At 43.0% G+C, this 22,192-nt stretch overlaps 2 protein-coding genes across 6 annotated transcripts in view; one reads left to right on the top strand and one right to left on the bottom strand.

The window, feature by feature from the left end:
• Positions 1-22,192, top strand: part of elfn1 (extracellular leucine rich repeat and fibronectin type III domain containing 1) — a 364,525-nt gene that overhangs the window by 236,294 nt on the left and 106,039 nt on the right. The gene's annotated exons all lie outside the window — the stretch shown is intronic.
• On the bottom strand, positions 6,421-11,695 carry LOC134294167 (uncharacterized). The gene is made up of 2 exons (XM_062964314.1): positions 9,937-11,695; positions 6,421-6,708 (listed from the first exon to the last, which is right to left on the bottom strand). The coding sequence occupies exons 1-2, from the start codon at positions 11,482-11,484 to the stop codon at positions 6,667-6,669; spliced, it is 1,590 nt and encodes a 529-aa protein (XP_062820384.1). The 5' UTR covers positions 11,485-11,695; the 3' UTR covers positions 6,421-6,666.

Raw genomic sequence — 22,192 nt, 5'->3', positions numbered from 1 at the left:
CTTTCATGGCCGGGATCACAGGGTTGTTGTATGTTTTCCGGGCTGTATGGCCATGTTCTAGAAGTATTCTCTCCTGACGTTTCGCCCACATCTATGGCAGGCATCCTCAGAGGTTGTGAGGTATGGAGAAACTCAGCAAGGAAGGTTTATATATATCTGTGGAAAGTCCAGGGTGAGAGAAGAACTCTTGCCAGTTGGAGGCCAGTGTGAATGTTGTAGTTAATCACCTTAATTAGCATTGAATAGCTTCATCTCCTGGCTTCTTCCTGCCTGGGGGCATCCTTTGTTCAGAGTCGTTAGCTGCCCTTGGATGATTCATGTCTGGAACTCCTCTGTTTTCAGAGTGTTGCTCCTTAATTTACTGTTCTGTTTGCAGGTCTTCTTTAAGGGCCCCTCCATATTATGGGCTTCAGTTGCCCTCTTGGTTACCTATTAGATGACTTCAATCCCTGCTTCCACCAATTTTGATAAATAAATGGTACAATGAGCGTGAAATGCTGCAATTCTGTAAAGGATAATAGCCTAGGTCAGGGGTCCCCAAACTAAGGCCTGGGGGCCGGATGTGGCCCTCCGAGGTCATTTACCTGGCCCCCGCTCTCAGTTTTATAATACAATATATTGTATATACATATAATATTTATAATAATATTATAATGTAATACAATATAACACTAATAATAATACCATATATAGTAGAGTCTCACTTATCCAACATAAACGGGCCGGCAGAACATTGGATAAGCGAATATGTTGGATAATAAGTAGAGATGAAGGAGAAGCCTATTAAACATCAAATTAGGTTATGATTTTACAAATTAAGCACCAAAACATCATGTTATACAACAAATTTGACAGAAAAAGTAGTTCAATATGCCGTAATGCTACGTAGTAATTACTGTATTTAAGAACTTAGCACCAAAATATCACGATATATTGAAAACATTGACTACAAAAATGTGTTGGATAATCCAGAACGTTGGATAAGCGAATGTCGGATAAGTGAGACTCTACTGTACTTGGATAGGAGAACAATAATGAATACCTGTTACTATAGGTTACATTTCAGAGGAAGGAACTGGCAAGAACATCTCTGAGGATTGCTTTCCTGAGAATTCATAGGGTTGCCATAAGTTGGATGGGGAATTAAAGGCACATGCACATCACTGATGAGCTCAGCATACTTCTCCTTCCCTGAACTACTCAGTCTGTTAGAATAGGCTCCTAGTTCCTCAAAGCATGTGGATCCCAGTGGAGATGGCAGTGTAATTTGCTAACACCGAGCAAGGTGTCCGGCACTGTGTTGTTGACAGTGATGGCAGAGGGAGAGGAGAGAGAACCTGCTGAAAGGTCACCTTTGCATCTGTCTCCCGGTCTCGGTCTCTTCTGCTGCCCTTGAATGATTTTCCTCCACGCGATGTCCCACAGCATCCCTTCCATCATCCGTGTCTCAGGCTGAACCTTGGCCTCTCCTTATTGTAACAAGGTGGACAGCCAGCAAGAGCTCTTTTCCCCAACTTCTCGGGCTCAGAAAAGTCGGATAGAGAGAAACTCAGTGCCAACAGCCCTGATATTTTCGGTCCGTCCTCGATGAGAGCTCAGATTTGCTGTCGTCCTGGCTGTCGAGTGCTGCTCTTTTTGTCACAAGAGAGAAATGCAGATGGACAGATATATATGTACATACAAACCATGGCCTGACAGTGATTTCCATTTCAACAAGGAGAAATGCGATGGGCGCGGTGAATGGAACTGTTTACAGATGTCACGCTGGAGTAGAAACTACTGTACATCAGTCACTGTCCTGTTGAGTTTGGTTCTGGAAACAAGGGAACGAAGGATAAGACGGCAGTTTAGTGGTGTCATTGCAAATGGAAGGGTCCACGTTTGATCCACGATGTCCCAAATGAAAGGATCTTGTGCTGTTGTGTGCCTTCAAGCCATTTCCAGCTTATGGTGGGTTTCCCCTGACGTGAAGTCCAGTCGTGTCCAACTCTGGGGGTTGGTGCTCATCTCCATTTCTAAGCAAAAGAGCCGGCTTTGTCCATAGACACCTCCAGGTCATGTGGCTGGCATGACTGCATGGAACGCCGTTACCTTCCCGCCAGAGCGGTACCTATTGCTCTACTCACATTGGCATGTTTTCGAACTGCTAGGTTGGCAGGAGCTGGGGCTAACAGCAGGCGCTCATTCCGCTCACGGGATTTGAACCTGGGACCTTTTGGTCCACAAGTTCAGCAGCTCAGTGCTTACTTTCACAGTAAATACTACTGCTACTAGGAGCCCTGGTGGCATAGTGGGTTAAATCCTTGTGTTGGCCAGACTGCTGACTTGAAGGTTGGGTGGCTGACCTGAAGGTTGAGGGTTCGAATCCAACCCGGGGAGAGAATGGATGAGTTCCCCCTGTCAGCTCCAGCTCTATGCGAGGACATGAGAGAAGCCTCCCACAAGGGTGATAAAAACATCAACACTTTCACAGTAAATACTACTGCTACTAGGAGCCCTGGTAGCGCAGTTGGTTAAATCCTTGTGCTGGCCAGACTGCTGACTTGAAGGTTGGGTGGCTGACCTGAAGGTTGAAGGTTCGAATCCAACCCGGGGAGAGCATGGATGAGCTCCCCTTGTCAGCTCCAGCTCTATGCAAGGACATGAGAGAAGCCTCCCACAAGGGTGGTGAAAACATCAAAACATCCGGGCAACGTCCTTGCAGACGGGCAATTATCTCACACCAGAAGCGACTTGCACTTTCTCAAATGTCTCCTGACACCAAGTAAATACTTCTGCTCCCACCCTCCAAGAATCATAGAATCATACAATAATAGGAATTTTATCCTGTGTGTCATCCTCCATATTTTATGGGAAAATACAGTCTCTTGTAATGCCTTGCTCAAAACTTTCAGACCGGTGGTTAAAAGAAGGCTCTTCTCTCTTGTGCCCTGTAAATGGCTTCTAATCCACAGGGCATTTTCTCCCCTTAACAGGATTCCCATTCTGTCTCTTTCTGTCTATCCACCAATGTCGATATCTTTTAAGAGGGTTTTTTTTTATCTCTCCTCTATTATTATTGGTTCTCAATGGGCTTGAATTAAGTGAACGGCTAGCAAGCCTCTCCGGCTCTCCTCCCAGGTGTTTAAGAAATGGAATGGAGCCAGGACCGGTGCAATCTTTTCACACCTGGCTGGAACCAGGTCAGGCAAGTAATACGTTTCTCGAGCTCAGCTGGCAACTTGTTGGAAGACACACACACACACAGAGCATGAGAGATACGGCTTAGCTCTTTAAATGCTCTGGGCAGAGAGGCGATATACCATCCAGAGGCTATTGGCCAGAGACAATATAGTAAAACATAAGGAGCATTCCAAAGCTTGGAAATGCTTCTTTCGGAGGCTGGAATACTCTTGGAGACTTAGAGCAGTGAAAACCCTCCATTCCGCTATCAAAATATAAGCCGAGGCACCTAATTTTATCACAAAAACTGGGAAAACGTATTGACTCGAGTATAATACAAGGGTGGGAAATACAGCAATTTCAAAAATAAAAATAGATATTAATAAAATTACATTATTTGAGTCATCAGTAGGTTAAATGTTTTGAATATTTATATAAAACTGTAATTTAAGATAATAATAATAATAATAATAATAATAATAATAATAATAATAATAATAAGCATTCCAAAGCCTGGAAATGTTTCTTTCGGAGGCTGGAATACTCTTGGAGACTTAGAGCAGTGAATACCCTCCATTCCGCTATCAAAACCTATTGGCTGATCTTGGATGAGTCTCATTATCTCAGAGAGCTGCGGTGGCACAATGGGTTAAACCCTTGTGCCGGCTGAACTGCTGAATTGAAGGTTGGGTTGCTGATCTGAAGGCTGCCGGTTCGAATCTGCAAGACGGGGTGAGCTACCATCTGTCATCTCTAGCTTGCGGGGACATGAGAGAAGCCTCCCAGCTATCACATCCAGGCGTCCCCTGGGCAACGTCTCTGTAGACCAGGGGTCCTCAAACTTTTTAAGTGGAGGGCCGATTCATGGTCCCTCAGATTGTTGAGGGGCTGAATTATCATTTGGAAAAAAAAATGAACAAATTCCTATGCTCACTGCACATGTCTTATTTGTAGTGCAAAAAAAATAGGCCTCCGGTGGCTTAGGGGATAAAAGCCTTGTGACTTGAAGGTTGGGTTGCTGACCTGAAAGCTGCCAGGTTTGAATCCCACCCGGGATAGTGCGGATGAGCTCCCTCTATCAGCTCTAGCTCCATGTGGGGACATGGGAGAAGCCTCCCACAAGGATGGTAAAAACATCAAAACATCCGGGCCATTATTAGCATAGCACAATATTAGCATTATAGATTGCTATATTGTACTATACCATTATACCGTGCTATTATTAGTAATATTACATAAATATATAATATATTATACAATATTATTATATTTTATTATTATTAGCTGCTCTGAGTCCCCTATTGGGTGAGAACAGCGGGGTAGAAATACTGAAATAAAGAAATACATAAATACAGTAGAGTCTCACTTATCCAACACTCGCTTATCCAACGTTCTGGATTATCCAACACATTTTTGTAGTCAATGTTTTCAATATATCATGATATTTTGGTGCTAAATTAATAAATACAGTAATTACTACATAGCATTACTGCGTATTGAACTACTTTTTCTGTCAAATTTATTGTTAAACATGAAGTTTTGGTGCTTAATTTGTAAAATCATAACCTAATTTGATGTTTAATAGGCTTTTCCTTAATCTCGCCTTATTATCCAACATATTCACTTATTCAACATTCTGCCGGCCCGTTTACGTTGGATAAGTGAGACTCTACTGTATTATATTGTATTACATTATAATATTTATTATCAATATTATACGTATACACAATATTTATTTATTTATTTTTATTACAATATATTATATTATTACCATATCATTCATTTACATTATTTCATTTACAATATTGGTAAATGAAAAAACAATACAATATTTTAAAATAAAAATAATTTTAGCCAACGTACTGTAAACTTATCAGGATTTCAGTGGGAAGTGTGGGCCTGCTTCTGGCCAATGAGATAATCAAGTAGGATTGTTGTTGTTGTGCCTTCAAGTCATTTCAGACTTTGGGCGAACCTAAGTCTAAAACTGAGGACGGGGGGCAGGTAAATGGCCTTGGAGGGCCGCATCCGGCCCCCGGGCCTTAGTTTGGGGACCCCTGCTGTAGACGGTCAATTCTCTCACACCAGAAGCCACTTGCAATACATTCTCAAGTCACCAAAAAAAAAAAAGAGGGAGGCAAATGAAAACCATCTCTGAACAAATCCTGCCAAGGAAACCCAATGATAGGTTCACCCTGGAGTCACGAGCTGCTGAACTTGTGGACCGAAAGGTCCCAGGTTCAAATCCCGGGAAGCTCCAGTCTCTGCCAACCTAGCAGTTCGAAAACATGCAAATGTGAGTAGATCAATAGGTACAGCTCCGGTGGGAAGGTAATGGCACTGCATGAAGTCATGCCAATGGCCACATGACCTTGGAGGTGTCTACGGACAACGCTGGCTCTTCGGCTTAGAAATGGAGATGAGCATCAACTCCCAGAGTCGGTCACGACTGGACTTAACGTCAGGGGAAAACATTTACCTTTACCTAGCATTGAAAAGCTTCATCTTCTGGCTCTTCCTGCCTGGGGGCGTCCTTTGTTCAGAGTCATTAGCTGCCCCTGGTTCCCATGTCTGGAAATCCTCTGTTTTCGGAGTGTTGCTTCTTATTTACTGTTCTGATTTTGGAGTTTTTTTAATACAGTCATGCCGGCCACGTGACCTTACTATTGGAGAACTGGTGTTGCTATTGGTGTATTTAAATATTGATTTATAATGCAAGGCCAGTGGTGGTTCTGACACTGGCAAGGCCATCCGTGGGGCACGGGGAGAGGAAAATTCCATGCCAGGCATTTGGAGTTGAAGGAAATGTTGACAAACAACTGCAGCATTTAAAAATAACCTGAAAGAGGCACCCCTGAGAACCCGAAAGGAACACAAGGAACGCGTGAATCAATAGCTTTCACTGAACGGATCCCGGAATAAGCTTGAAAGCTTGACCTTGCCACCTTGAGAGGATGAGTGGGTTCAGGAAAAGGCATCGCTTCTTTGCTTCACGCTATTGTTGTTGTTGTTGTTTTAGAAGCATGAACTGTCAGCTTCACACATAGAGGTCGGTGCTTCTGTCGCTGCTCCGTGTCCTCGTGGTTTCGTCGTACGCATTTGTCCCAGTGACACAGATCCCGGTGTCAAAAGAATTTGGCAAAAGGCATGGTGGGCCACATTTTTGAAATCTAGATTTCAAAAAGTCAGAGTTTATGGTAAGAGAACAGGATGTCTCTGTACATGATTGTCAGCTCACCACAGCCGCTCCTGAATGAACACACGAGACTCTCTGTGGTATCACCAGGAACTTTTACTGTAGGAAACATGAACATCGGAAAAGCCAAGAATGGGAGGCTCCGGCCAACCCTCCTTTATATACCCTCCCCCTCATTTGAACAGTCTCTTCCCGCTCAGTAAAACCCCGCGCAAATTCCCCGCCATCAGCCGTTTCTCCTCCGAGTCCTGGGACGCAGGTGTCTTATCACTGTCAGTGACCCTGAAACTCAGAGCCACATCCAGGCTCTAGTAGCAGGGTTCTGACATGGCGTCCTCCTCCCCTTCGTCCTGGAAGGAAAAGATTAAACACAACTATTGTTCTCCGCTGTCCAGAGTTCCTTTATACTTTTTTAACAGGCTGCAATGGAATACCGGGTGTACCTTTCCTAGGTCCTTTGGTAGCCTCAGCTCATAGGTCACTTCGTTTATTCTTTTTGCTACCCTGAATGGCCCTATATAGCGTGGAGCCAATTTCTTGGATGGGAACCCCAATTTCAGGTTTTTTGTGCTCAGCCAAACCAGATCTCCTTCGCCCAATTTGTCCCCCTCTCGGCGCCTACGATCCGCAAAGAGCTTGTACTTCTTTTGTGTTTCCCGCAATGCCTCTACCACGGTTTGCCACCCTTGCTTGATTTTGGCCGGCCATTCCTCGTCGGTCTGGCCCTCCCCTTCCTTCCACTCGGGTAGCCTGGGGAAAGGTGCCACCTCCTGTCCGTATACTATTTCGAATGGGGCACGACCTGTGGCCGAATGTACGGCCCCGTTAAAAGCCATCTCAGCAAACGGAAGAAGGTCCGCCCAATCATCCTGTCTATAATTGGTGTACATCCTTAAGAATTGGCACAGTGTCTGTTGGGTACGTTCGACCCCCCCGTTGGTCGCGGGATGAAAGGCCGAGCTCAGGTTCCTTTCTGCTCCTAACAGCTGTAAGAATTTTCCCCAAAATTTTGCAGTAAATTGGACTCCCCGGTCACTAATTATCTTGTCGGGACACCCATGTAGGCGATATACATGCTTCACATACAAATCAGCAAGTTTTTCAGCTGAAGGAAGTTTTGGCAGAGCCACAAAGTGTGCCTGTTTTGAGAATAGGTCCAATATTGTCCAAATGTATCTGTGGCCTCTGCTGGGGGGTAGTTCGCCTACAAAATCCATGGCTACGCATTCCCATGGCCTCATGGCCTCCACCACCTTCTGCAATAGCCCCTGGGGCTTCCCCGGTGGTGTTTTTCCCTCTGCACATAATTCACACTGCGTGACGTATCCCCTGGCGTCTTTCCTCATTCCGGGCCACCAGCATTGTTTGGCCAACAGTTTAATAGTCCTGGTGGGGCCTAGATGACCCGCACCCTTGTTATCATGGTACTTCCTTAACATTTCTCGTCTTAAACATTCAGGAATATACAATTTCTTATTTACAAACACCAAATCCCCACACAATTCTCCCTTTTCTTTGTTTGTTTGTAACCATTTGTCCATTCCATACGCTCGCTTCAACTCTTCCTCCCATATTTCTCCTCCCCCCGTGGAAATGGCAGTACGTTTGTTTTCTTTGGCCGCTTGTGTTCGAGTTAGTACTGCCAGGCCCCATTGCTTATCAAGAAAAATACTCCCTTCAGATTCCTGAATTCCTCCCCCGTGCTGAGGCATCCGAGAGAGAGCGTCAGCGAGTATATTATGTTTCCCCTGGAAGAATCTGAGTCTGAAATCAAAACGGCTGAAATATTGGGCCCATCTAATTTGCTTCGCTGATAGTTTACGAGGGGATCTTAGATACTGTAAATTTCTATGGTCAGTCCACACCTCAAACGGTGTTCCACTTCCTTCCAGAAAGTGTCTCCAGCACTCTAGTGCTTTTAGAATCGCTAAGGCTTCTCTCTCCCAAATCGGCCAGTTTTTTTCTGTATCGCTAAACTTTTTTGACAGATAGCCACATGGCTTCAGGTTCCCCCCCTCGTCTTTCTGTAGCAGAACTGCCCCATATGCCCGGTCTGACGCATCGCAATGTAATACAAAGGCTTTAGACATATCAGGGTGCTGTAGGACAGGCTCCTCAGTAAAACGCTTTTTTAGGGCTTCGAAAGCTTCCTGGCATTCTATTGTCCAGGTCAGTTTGGCCCCTGGGGCCTTCACTTTGGCTGTTTCTCCCCTACCTTTAGTCTTTAACAAATCCGTTAATGGCAAAGTGAGGCGCGCAAAGTCCTTGATAAATGTTCTATAGAAGTTTGCGAACCCTAGGAAGGATTGCAGCTGCTTCCGTGTTTTGGGGGCTTCCCACCCCCTCACGTCTTCTACCTTCGCAGGGTCCATCGCCACTCCCTGGGAGGAAATCCTATACCCCAGAAAGTCTATCTGGTCTTTATTGAACTCGCACTTGGCAAGCTTCGCATACAGTTTTGCTTCTCTCAACTTTTGCAGGACTTCCCTGACTAGTTCTATGTGTTGCTCCTTAGTCCGAGATACTAACAATATGTCATCTAAAAAAACAAAGACTCCCTTGTACAACAATGGATGCAACACTTCGTTGATTAATTGCATGAACGCGGCGCCTCCGCCGCACAAACCGAAAGGGAGCACACGATAATTGAATAATCCGAATGCACAGGAGAAGGCCGTCTTCCACCTGTCCTCTGGTTTAATCTGCAATTTATGGTACGCTTCAATTAAGTCCAATTTAGTGAATATCTGTCCCTCCGATAACTGGGCGATCAAGTCCTTCACTAAAGGTAGGGGGTATTTATTTCCAGAACTGATTGCATTCAGGCCCCTGTAGTCAATGCAGAGCCTCAGCGTTTGGTCCTTTTTGCGCCTGAACAACACAGGCGCCCCTAGAGGGGAATTTGAAGGCTCTATGAAACCCCTCGCTAGGTTTTTATCAATGTATTTTCTCAGTTCCTCCTTTTCCCTAGCCGACATTGGGTATATTTTTGCCTTAGGAAGCTCTGCTCCTGGGACTAGCTCTATCTTCACTTCAACTCTCCGCTTCGGTGGGAAACTGTCTGCTTCCTTCTCATCGAATACGTCCACAAAATCCCGATACTCTGGGGGTAATTTATCTGCCAGTTCTGCTATCCTGATAGAGTCTTCCTCCCCCCTTTTCCCCGGCTCCCTTTCCACTTCCTGGCTCCCTCCTTCCAACTTCATCCTGAAGATCATGCTCTTATCCTCCCAGTTGATTTGCGGGTTGGCCTGCCCCAGCCATGGCATGCCTAGTATAACATTATAGCTGGCTATTTGTGATATCACAAATGACACCTTTCCTTCCCAACTCCCTATCTTACACCTTACATCTTCGGCACTGTACTTAGCTAATGATCCCGATGCTGTGGATCCGTCCAACTGCGAAAAAGCTATTGGGGATTCTAGGTTCGTTCTTTCGCACCCCAATCCCTCGGCTAATTCAGGGGAGATGATGTTCCTGGAACATCCACAATCCACAAATGCTTTGCAGGTTGCTTGTTTGCTGCCACTTTCCAGCTGAATGGGGACCACTATCATGGCTTTGTCCTGACTTACCAACCCCCCCGAGTGGTGCCTCATCGGTGGTTCTTCCTCGGCGCGTTTCCCTGCCACGGCTCTTGGTTTGGGCGGGCCTCCGCCTTCCCCTTTTCTCTGCCAGCACTCGGCAGCCCTGTGGCCCAAACGGCCGCACACGAAGCAGCCCCTCCTGCTGGTGCTCACGTTCCCTGTCGGCTCCGTTCTCCTCCCGGCTGGGGTTGATCCCTCCTTCCGGCTCCCCTCTTTCATCTGCGGCCGCTGCTGTAGCCCTCCTCGGTGCCTCCTCGCCTGGGCCAGCGATGTCTCGATGCGCCCCGCCAGCTGAATCCATCCGCGCAGTGTGTCAGGCTCATCACGATGCACCGCCCAGGAGAGGATCTCCCGCCTGAGCCCCTCTTTGAAGAGTTCTATCTTTGTCACTGCAGACCATTCCGGCACCTTTTCAGCGAGGCATTGGAACTCCTCCGCATACTCAGATACCGACCTCTGCCCCTGGGAGACGGTCTTCAACTCCTCCCTCGCCCGGATCTGCTCCAGTGGATCTCGGAAACGGGTCTCCAGGGCCCCCATAAAGCGTCGGAGTGACCCCAGACATGGGTCGCGCCGCGCGTGTAGTTGAACGTACCAGCTGGCCGCTCCCCTCTTCAACACTGCACCAATGGCCCGTACCCGGCTGGATTCCGTTCTAAAAGTGTGGGCATTGTCCTCCATATAGCCCCTCACCGTGGTCAGGAAAAAATCCAGTTCAGAGGACTCTCCCCCAAACTCGATCCTTAGTTCCTCTCGTCTCGGTAGGGGTCCCTGTGGTGGCAATCCCCAATTCTCCGCCCGTCGCAAGCCCCCTTGCGGGCCAGTGGGCCCCGCTGCTGCTTCCCTTTGTCCTGTGCCACGCCCGGCATTCGCCAGGGGCACCAGGGTCTCAGTTGGGAGCGTAGCCGGGATTCTCGGAGGCTTTTCCCCTTCGTCGTCACTCTCCTCCACCCGCGTCAGGCTCGTTTGGATCTTGGGCCGGGCACCGGGCTCCTTTCGCATTTCCCTTCCCTTCGGTGCTGGGAGGTCTGCAAAGCCCTGGCTGCTTCCCATGCTCACGTCCCACATTGAGCTAGCCCGGAGTTCCCTTCCTCGCTCCGGCTCCGCCAAAACCGCCAGGCGCTCCATCGCCCTCGACATCACTGCCAGGGTGGTCTCCATCGCCGACATCCTCTCCTCCAGAAACACCATCTTTTGCGGGCCTGGGGAAGGTGAACCTTCCTCTCCTCCGGTGCTATCTCCCCGCACCACTCCGCGCCTCTGGGTTACCCCATTTGGCTGGGCATAAGCGGTGGATGACGCCAGGGCCGCCAGCTGGTGGAACTCAGCGTCCGTCTCGGGAGTGGCCCTTTCCGACCTTCCTCCTCCGGCGCCCAAGAGCTCTTCATCCTCCACTTGCATGTTACACCTCACCGCTACAGCGGGATGGTGTCCGTATTCTTGGCTTAGTGTCAGCTCACCACAGCCGCTCCTGAATGAACACACGAGACTCTCTGTGGTATCACCAGGAACTTTTACTGTAGGAAACATGAACATCAGAAAAGCCAAGAATGGGAGGCTCCGGCCAACCCTCCTTTATATACCCTCCCCCTCATTTGAACAGTCTCTTCCCGCTCAGTAAAACCCCGCGCAAATTCCCCGCCAAGTCCATCAGCCGTTTCTCCTCCGAGTCCTGGGACGCAGGTGTCTTATCACTGTCAGTGACCCTGAAACTCAGAGCCACATCCAGGCTCTAGTAGCAGGGTTCTGACACATGATCATTCGGTTCAACGTGTAGAGCAATGATGGGCAAGCTTTTGCACTTGGTGTGTCAAAATTCACCAAAAAACCTAGCATGACTTGGGTGGTGTGTCACTTCGAGAAAAAAAACCATAATTTCGCAATATGTATAGTTTAAATAACAAAAATATATAATTGTAATATATTACTGTATTCAATAAATCAAAAACTATTTACTACCATTATTTCCATGTACAACAATCTATGGGACCTCTTGCAGTTTCCACGCTGATTTCTCTCTATTCTAGTTTCAATGTAGTCATGAGCAATGACTAATATAATAATAATATAATAGTAATAATATGATAATATACTACAATAATAATAGAATAATAATAGAAATTATATATATACAGTAGAGTCTCACTTATCCAAGCCTCGCTTATCCAATGTTCTGGATTATCCAACGCATTTTTGTAGTCAATGTTTTCAATATATCGTGATATTTTGGTGCTAAATTCGTAAATACAGTAATTACAACAAAACATTACTGCGTATTGAACTACTTTTTCTGTCAAATTTGTTGTATAACATGATGTTTTGGTGCTTAATTTGTAAAATCATAACCTAATTTGATGTTTAATAGGCTTTTCCTTAATCCCTCCTTATTGTCCAAGATATTCGCTTATCCAAGCTTCTGTTTAGCTTGGATAAGTGAGACTCTACCTTTAAATTTCCTACTCAACAAATACAACTGTCTTTCGGGTTGTTTGGGTCAACAACGAGCTGGGCTATTTAATTTAATTCACTGTGTTTTTTATTTTTATGTCTCTCTCACCCCGAGTTTTAACTTAATGTTCATGTGGTCTGCCCTTGTTTTTCATTGTCTCCTTGTTTTATTTTGTAATGGATATTATTATTTATTGTATTGCTTATTGTGTTGTGATGTGTTGTTCTTTTATATGCTGTTTATATTGTATTGTTTTGGGCATGGCCCCATGTAAGCCGCTCTGAGTTCCCATTGGGGAGATGGTGGCGGGGTATAAATAAAGTTTTATTATTATTATATTATTAATGGTCATGTGCTCAATCCGACCTGGGCTGGCTTCGAACTCATGACCTCTCGGTCAGTAGTGATTTATTGCAGCTGGCTACTAACCAACTGCGCCACAGCCCAGCCCAACACAATGTTATACAATTCTGGAGAGTGATAGTTTTGGAAAAAAATGACGTTATTGCCACTGTAGAATCAATGCAGTTTGATGCCACTTTACCCGCTTTAATGCTACGTATCCTGGAGTTTGTAGGACCCAATAGCCGAGAGCCATCGCAGTTCAAGTGAGGTCAAACTGCCTTCATTCCGCAGCATAGATGCACCCAGAGAGATATAGATCCTCTCAATTTTTAAAATGTGCTTTGTCTTTCTTGCCTTTGGCATCTGCAATTGAAGATAACCGGCAACTTCCTGCAAGGAGGAATTGGGCTGGAAATGGAAAGCATCCGACCTCCTTGGCGACTTCTGGGCTAATCCGCTTCTGCAGCCGAAACCCCTTAGGAAAGCGACAACGAGCGAGCGCTAAATCTTCGATTTGCATGCCACCTACTTCTATGTAAATTCCCTCCCGGAATGGGTTCAGTCCCATTAACATATTTTCCCCCCATTCCATCCATTCTTATTTTAATTAGCCTTGAGTAATTAGTTCTAATTCATCATCAAGGTTTTTCCCCCCTTCTTCCTTTTACATATTTTGGGTTATTTACATCCATTACGCAGTAACAATTTTATGTAATTACGTGCCACTCGTTAGCCTTTATTTACATATTTTCCCTTTACTTAGGCATGAAGAGTGGGGAAGATTTGTCTTCCTTTTCCTTTTTTTCTGATTTTTTTTTTTTTTGCCTGCAGATTTTCCGAAGTCTTGCGAAGTAATATTATCTATATATATAAAAGGGTGAGGACATTTCGGCCTAGGACAAAACAACAAACCTACACATCCCAGAAACACTAAACTTGGCAGCACAACCCCTCATCCATGCCTCTACGTTCATACAACAAAAAGAAAAGAAAAATAAAGTCCTAATTAGAGGGAGAGGAAGAATTGTTTTTATCTAATTGCTGCCAGTTAGAATGCTAAGCTCTGCCCACTTGGTCTCCTAGCAACCCACTCAGCCCAGGGGACAGGCAGAGTTAGGCCTCACTTAGGCCTCTTCCACACTGCCTATAAAATACAGATTATCTGATTTGAACTGGATTCTATGGCAGTGTAGACTCAATGCCCTTCCACACAGCTATATAACTTATTTATAATGGACTTAATGTCAGGGGAAAACCTTTACCCTTTACCTTAACTACCACCAATTCCTCAATAGTTTATTTCCCATACCACCATACTTCACCACAGCAACGCGTGGCTGGGCACAGCTAGTATTTGTATAAGGCATCTTTTATGGTCTTTACTCTTTGTGTAAGCTTCTTTTCATCGGACGTTGACCATAGAGTCGTGCTGAAGGACTGAGAAATTCCTAGAGTGGTTCCTAGAAAGACCACATTCATCAAATTGGTGAATAATGAAACCCATGAAAGTTAAACCCATGAAAGTAAAACATAGGGTGGTTCCAAAATGCACAATTGAAGGATTACTTTAAAACTGACAAGAAGGAAGGATTTGAGGAAAAGGATCATTCTGGGATAAAATATTACAATCAGAAACCAAAATTATAACTAAAATATATATAAAAAATACTAGAATGCATGATCAAATGGGCGAAAAATATAGGAAAGAATATAATAATCGAGGAATGGGAAAAGGCATGGAATTTACCTATTGGGCAGATCTTAAAGAAAATTGGATAAAAATCTTCTATAGATGGTACTTGACACCTCAAAAATGATCAAAGTACAGTAGAGTCTCAATTATCCAACATAAACGGGCCGGCAGAATGTTGGATAAGTGAATATGTTGGATAATAAGGAGGGATTAAGGAAAAGCCTATTAAACATCAAATTAGGTTATGATTTTACAAATTAAGCACCAAAACATGTTATACAACAAATTTGACAGAAAAAGTAGTTCAATACGCAGTAAATATGTAGTAATTACTGTATTTATGAATTTAGCACCAAAATATCATGATGTATTGAAAACATTGACTACAAAAATGCGTTGGATAATCCAGAATGTTGGATAAGTGAGACTCTACTGTATATGCAAAAAACTGGAGAGAAAAAAATAGACCGGAATTAAACAAATGGTATAACAAAATCTTAGAGATAATGAACATGGATAAACTAACTTATTTGCTATCACAAAACCAAGGTAAACCAAAAAATCAAACAGATTGGGGAATGATTAAAAACTATTTTTAAAAAAGAAAACTATAAAATACTGATATGATTAATTCAACAGCTAGGAGTGAACAGCTAAATACTTAGATTAAGATGCAAAGACAATATTAAAGAAGAAGATAGGAGAATGAAATGTAACTGGAGAATATTTCTTATAACACCATACAATAGATGGAAGTGATATATAAATATATACATAATAGGGATGCAAATGTGTTTTGGTTTCCTTCTCATAGGAAAGAGTGACTGATTTGAACAAGTTTGCCCTTTAAGGTGACAAATAGAGATGTGCACAAAAAGTTTTCTTTCGTTTACTTCGTGCTATCGTTTCGACTGTTCGTCTACACGAAACGAATGAGGACATTTTCGTAGGACATAACAAAGGGGAAATTGAGATTGAGACCCATTAACTTTCACAAACTTTCACAAATTTATCCATTTCGGCCGAGCTGCGGTGGTTCGGAAACAGTCCCGGCATTAACGCATCCGAGGGCTTTGCCCAGACAAAGTGATATATTTCTCATTATGGAAGAGCATCCTCTCTGGGAATGGAAATCCGCCTTCATCTCGAGGCTTCCACTTCTCATATAGAAATATGAGTTTTTAAGAAAGTTTCTCATTCTCTTAAATTACTCTGCCCAAGGCACCTGATGCCCACACAAGAATACAGGCATTGTATATTGATCTGTCCATGCTCAAGAGAAGGGCCAATAAAATAGAATAATGGATCAACCAGGTTGGTGGAGGGGATAGCATGGACTTGACTAAAGTGCAAAAATATAGTTCTAAAGTGCTTTGGGGTCAAGGACAAAGTGCAAATATTTCTAGACTGATGGAGCGGGAGACGGACGTCCAAATTATTATGGAAAGAGGGAAAGGAGTATTAATCTAACTTTTCGTATTGGGGACTGATTTATTCAAAACCGCAGCTAAAAAGCCAAGTCAAAGCCCTGGTCAAAGAAAGGTTGGGAACCACTGGTGCAGATGCACCCTGGCATATGTTTTTGTCTAGGCCAGTGATGGCCAACCTATGACACGCGTCATATGCCATATAATCCAGTGCAAATTAGATAATCTGTGGAAGAGGCCTAAGTGAGGCCTAAATCTGCCTGTCCCCTAACTGAACCCTGGCTCTCCCTTGGCTGAGTTGGTTGCTAGGAGACCAAGTGGGCAGAGATTAGCCCTCTAAACTGGCAGCAATTGGATAAAAACAATTATTGCTCTCCCTCTAATTAGGATTTTATTTTTCTTTTCTTTTTGTTGTATCAACCTAGAGGCGTGGATGATGGGTTGTGTTGTCAAATTTCGAGGTTGGGGGGCCAGTAGTTTTGTTGTTTTGTGGGTCGCCGTGATGCCATCACTCATTTATATATATAGATATATTCTATTATTATTCTATTATTATTGTAGTATATTGTCATATTATTACTGTTATATTATTATTATATTATTCATTATTCATGGCTACATTGAAACTAGAATAGAGAGAAATCAGCGTGGAAACTGCAAGAGGTACCATAGATCGTGTACATGGAAATAATGGTAGTAAATAGTTTTTGATTTATTGAATACAGTTATATATTACAATTATATATTTTTGTTATTTAAACTATACATATTGCGAAATTATGGTTTTCTCTCTCGAAGTGACACACCACCCAAGTCATGCTAGGTTTTTTGGTGAATTTTGACACACCAAGCTCAAAAGTCTGCCCATCATTGGTCTAGGCCTATAAAGAATACAAGAGAAAGCAATTGCAACGTATTTTGGAAGCCAGGATTGAGCGCCATGGAGTGCCATGAGTCCATCACATGCCTTTTTCCATTCCTGTTTCAGAGGAACAACTGACCTCCTTTGCCTTGACGTAGTGGTGTTTTTATGACTGACAGCCACAGAGAATGTGGTGGTCTTTTTCTCCTTCCTCTCCTCTCTTTATAGACATACTAGCTGTGCCCGGCCACGCGTTGCTGTGGCAAAGTGGTGGTGGTATTGGTTAAAAATTGTTGTGTAATTTTTATCTGACATTTGTATTTTTTTATTAATTTTGTTGTAAGGTATCTTTTTATTTATTCTATTTTATTATTTTCTTGTATTATTTTTAGTTATTTTCTGTTATTATAGTATTTTATTGTATTCATTTTTTAGTGTTTTTAATTATTTTTTAGTGTTTTTTATTATTTTTTATTGGGTTGCTAGGAGACCAAGCTTAGCCTTCTAACTGGCAGCAATTGGATAAAAGCAATTATTCCTCTCTCTCTCTAATTAGGACTTTATTTTTCTTTTCTTTTTGTTGTATCAACCTAGAGGCGTGGATGATGGGTTGTGTTGTCAAATTTCGAGGTTGGGGGGCCTGTAGTTTTGTTGTTTTGTGGGTCGCCGTGATGCCATCACTCTTTTATATATATAGATGTTCTAGTTAGTCAGCCCTTTTGCACACACAAGAAACATGAAATTTAAAGGTGGGAAGAAAAAACGAAACCGTTCTCCTTATCTCCCGAGTTTCAAGTGGCTCTGTCAGCAGGAGGTTTTCAATAACCAGGCTGTGATGTGCTCTTTTGTAATTCAAGCACGAGCGCTAGGAATTTGTGACAAAAAAAAGGTTTTCTATAGGAAACTATTTATAAATTATTGCCTATCTCCTCCATCTATCCATTGTCCCTTGAGAAGATCTGCTAATCGCACGTTGGGGCTTTCAGCAGCTTTTGCATTGTGGAAGTTGGCCTTATAATTTCACGATCCACGAATGGAGAAAAAGATCTCAACTGGGTTGGATTTTCTTTGTTCTTCAGTGGTGTCATGATGTCAGGATTGGTGGAACCAAAGTTCTGGGAGTTTTGGTTTAGTGTGATGAACATCATCACACGTGCATTAGAAGGTTTAAACAGTACATTGTCGTGGAGTTTTAGCCTTTTACTTCCATAGTGACACTACTCCGTATATACTCGAAGATAAGCCGAGTTTTTCAGCCCTTATTTATAAGCTGAAAAAGCCTCCCCGGCTTATAATCGGGTCAAGGTCAAGGCCGGCAACAGAGCCAGCAGGCTATTGCTTGCAATATGTGATCTATTTTTCTCTTCTCCTCCCTTATCAGTGTGTTTTCTTTTGCAAAGCCTGCAGGCTATTGCTTGCAATATATGATCTATTTTTCTCTTCTCCTCCCTTATCAGTGTGTTTTCTTTTGCAAAGCCTCCCTCACTCTTAATCAAGGGAATATTTTGAAAAGAGAAAGACACCCTTGCAAGTCAGGAAGAAGAAAAAAATATATTCATTAATCTTATGAAAGCATTTCCCCCTTAAATATTTGTTAAACACTCCTACAGATATATAGGCATTAACCCCTTGCAAGCTTTTGTCATCTCTATGTACCTTTATATGTGTATCTATCTATATACATTAATTTTATATATGAATTTCCCCTCATATGTTTGCAGGTCTTTGCAAATCCTTTATACATATAGATCCATGTACTTGTGTATCTGTAGCCATACATATACATTATTTTTATATATGAATTTACCCTCATATGTTTGCAAGTCTCTGCAAATATCTATATAAAGAGAGATGTCTGGATAGATAGGAATATATTCTTACATACCTATATATAGGGCTTGCAAATATTACAGGGGGGAAATGAACACACAAATATATATATATATATATATAGAGAGAGAGAGAGAGAGAGAGAGGGCTTGCAAATATTGTAGGGGAAATGCACACACACACACAGAGGGATTTGCAAACGTTTCAGGGGGAAATGCATATGTGAAATTAGTATCTATAATTATAGATCTATATCTAGCTCTGCATTGTTTATATAAGCATTGAATGTTTGCCTGTTACTATGTTGGAAGTCGGCCTGAGTCCCCATGGGGAGATAGGGTGGGATCCAAATGAAGTTTTTATTATTATTATTATTATTATTATTGTTAGGTTATTGTTGATACCATATTGTTTTTGTTGCCCATACTCTTCCACTTATAGAGCTAGTTTATTGCTTTTCTTTGAAATACGGTAAATATTCAAAAATATTTAGCCTACGGATGCCTCGATTAATGAAATTTTATTGGTATCTATTTTTATTTTGAAATTCACCCATAGCTGCTACATTTCCCACCCTCGGCTTATACTCGAGTCAATAAGTTATCCTAGTTTTTTTGTGACAAAATTAGGTGCCTCGGCTTATATTCAGGTCGGCTTATGTTCAAGTATATACGGTAATCATTGTTGGCTGAAACACTGATCAGGAATGTTGGTGTCACCCGCTCTGATGGTGCGACCTGGCACGGTCTGTACCCCACACATTGTGACAGCGATGATTTTGTCTCATTTTCCCCTTGATCCCCCCCATTTCACCTTGATCTGGGCACACACCCTTGAGCTAAGCACCCTGTTTTAATTTCCAGACAGGTTAATATGTCTGTGTGGGTGGGTTTGAACGACAAGCTGTGAGCAATTTATGATTGGGTTCCCGGTTCTCGGAGCTCTTGACGGAGACGTAAGCTGCCAAGAGTGGTTTGTTGTGGTGGATTGGCAAACCTGACTGCCTTTTCCGGAATCTGGATGAGTTCCTGCTCTTCCAAATGAACCACTAAACCACATTGAGATCCTCTTTCACATCTGGCCTAAGATCCAGCTTGATCTGATCTCCTCTGGTTCAACCATTCTTGCTATCTGCCTGTTTTCTTTCATTTCAGTTCTCAATTAGGACAGGATTAGTATGATTTGCCCAAAGTGAACCTCTCATGCCATGAGGCTGGGGATTCTGGGAGTTGTAGTTCATTTGCACAGCCTGTTCAGTGTGAGTAAGGTTGATCTACATTGTAGCATTATTGCAGGGTTTTTTTGTGTTTGTCAGTAGTGACTTGAGAAACTACAAGTCGCTTTTGGTGTGAGAGAATTGGCTGTCTGCAAGGATGTTGCCCAGGGGATGCCCAGATCTTTACCATCCTTGTGGAAGGCTTCTCTTATGTCCAGTTTTTACCATCCTTGTGGAAGGCTTCTCTCATGTCCCCATATGCGGAGCTGGAGCTGACAGAGGGAGCTCATCCCCCCCCCCGTATCCCAACTGGCAACCTTCAGGTCAGCAGTCCTGCCGGCACAAGGGTTTAACCTATTGCGCCCCCGGGGCATCTTATTAATGTGATTTGATACCACTTTAGTTACCATGATTTAATACTATGGAATCCTGGGATTCCTAGTTTGTTGAGGCACCATCACTCCCTTCGGCAGAGAGGGCTAAATTCCATTAACATAGATTAAAAGCTCTTTACTAGAGCTCTTAATCTATGTTAATTTTATCAATATTTGTATGTATGTACAGTAGAGTCTCACTTATCCAACACTCGCTTATCCAACATTCTGGATTATCCAACGCATTTTTGTAGTCAATGTTTTCAATACATCATGATATTTTGGTGCTAAATTCGTAAATATAGTAATTACTACATAGCATTACTGCATATTGAACTATGTTTTCTGTCAAATTTGTTGTATAACATGATGTTTTGGTGCTTAATTTGTAAAATCATAACCTAATTTGGTGTTTAATAGGCTTCTCCTTAATCTCTCCTTATTATCCAACATATTCGCTTATCCAACGTTCTGCCGGCCCGTTTACGTTGGATAAGCGAGACTCTACTGTATTTTAATCCTTTACAATTTTATCTTGTAAATCGCCTAGAGCATCTTGGATGGAGGGCGATTAATAAGTAATTAAATGATGATGATGATGATGATGATGATGAACAACTTCCATGATTCTCTAGCATGGAGCCATGGCAGTTAAAATGGTGTCAAACTACATTAATGCTACAGTGTAGATGTATCCTCAGACTGGTACTTTGCATGGGATATACTCTCAATTATGCAAAATAAAAAAGGAAAGAATGTGGCATTTCTTTGTGCCAACCTGTCGGAAGATGCATGGAGGTGTCTGATAGAAACAGGAGATCACAAGAGCGGGATAGATCTTTAAAGTGTTGTTTGAAAGGAGAGTTAGAACCTATGGGTTGAGCTCTTGCCATATCAGTTGCCCTCCTATCATATCCATCTCGCCCCATAGAGAGATCCTAGGCGGCACACTCTTTGCTTTAGCAAATAGCCAGCCTTTTGAGAAGGCAAACCAAAATGGGCATCGAAACAGCACAGATGTGTCTCTGTGCAGCAATTTATGGCTGGCATCGGATCCCTAGGACTCTGAGAATGAGATACGGAAGAGAACAAAGAAGACTATTGTTAGTTTGTTCTCCCCTTTTTGCCAAAATGCCAGCGCAGGGTGGAAATCTGTGTTGGAAACAAACCTCTTGGTTATGCCGCTCTTCCTTCCTTCTTTTCCAATCTAGAACCATGCCTTTCCTCGTTTGTCTATAGTTCCGAAATTGGAAAAAAGTGGCTCTTTTTAAAAGATTCCTGGACAGCTCTCCAAATCTCCCACCTGGCATGATTCATGGCAGTGCCAGCCTAGGGAGCCTAAGCATTCAAGTCCTCCCCAAAAAGTAACTTTTCCAAGCTGAAGCAAGGCTTGGCTTTGAACTTTCCAGGGGAGCCCAGCTTTGCATTTCATTTCTCACTGTCTTAGACAACCTTTTAGAAAAACCAGATGAAGGGTTAACTGAAACTGGAGTAAACCTGGGAACCAGTAGTAAACGGCTACTACCTCTCTAAAATGACATCTATTTGACCGAGCTTCCTGGCTGGGAACTGTAAACGACTGCAACATCTGTTCCCCTATTTGGAAACTTATCTCTGAAAAACCGATTTTATTGTCAACAAACTGATGCTACAGCTAATTGACTACATTTATAACCTGAGGAGTCCTATAGAACTGCTCCAAGACTACAGAGACTTTGATTTGTTTTGACTCCAAGCCAGGTTTGAGTCAATTGATTTGTATACTGATACATTTAGTTTCACAGCATATTATCACATACCATTTTGGAGAGACTGAATGTATACATACTGTGTCGCTAACAAATTTTAGTTGTAGTCTTGTTGATATATGTTTGATATATGTTCTATACTGAAAACTGCTCTGTGTAGCATGTAAATCTGGATGATTGCAGTCTAAAAATCTTTATACTCTGTAAGTTACGACTGTGTGCCACTACAGCTGACTGAATTTGGTCATCAGTTGTATTATTACAGTAGAGTCTCACTTATCCAACACTCACTTATCCAAC

This window comes from Anolis carolinensis, unplaced genomic scaffold (genome assembly GCF_035594765.1).
Source record: "Anolis carolinensis isolate JA03-04 unplaced genomic scaffold, rAnoCar3.1.pri scaffold_13, whole genome shotgun sequence".
NCBI lineage: Eukaryota > Metazoa > Chordata > Lepidosauria > Squamata > Dactyloidae > Anolis > Anolis carolinensis.
The sequence above is the reverse complement of the archived record's forward strand: the minus strand, read 5'-3'. Positions and strand labels throughout refer to the sequence as shown.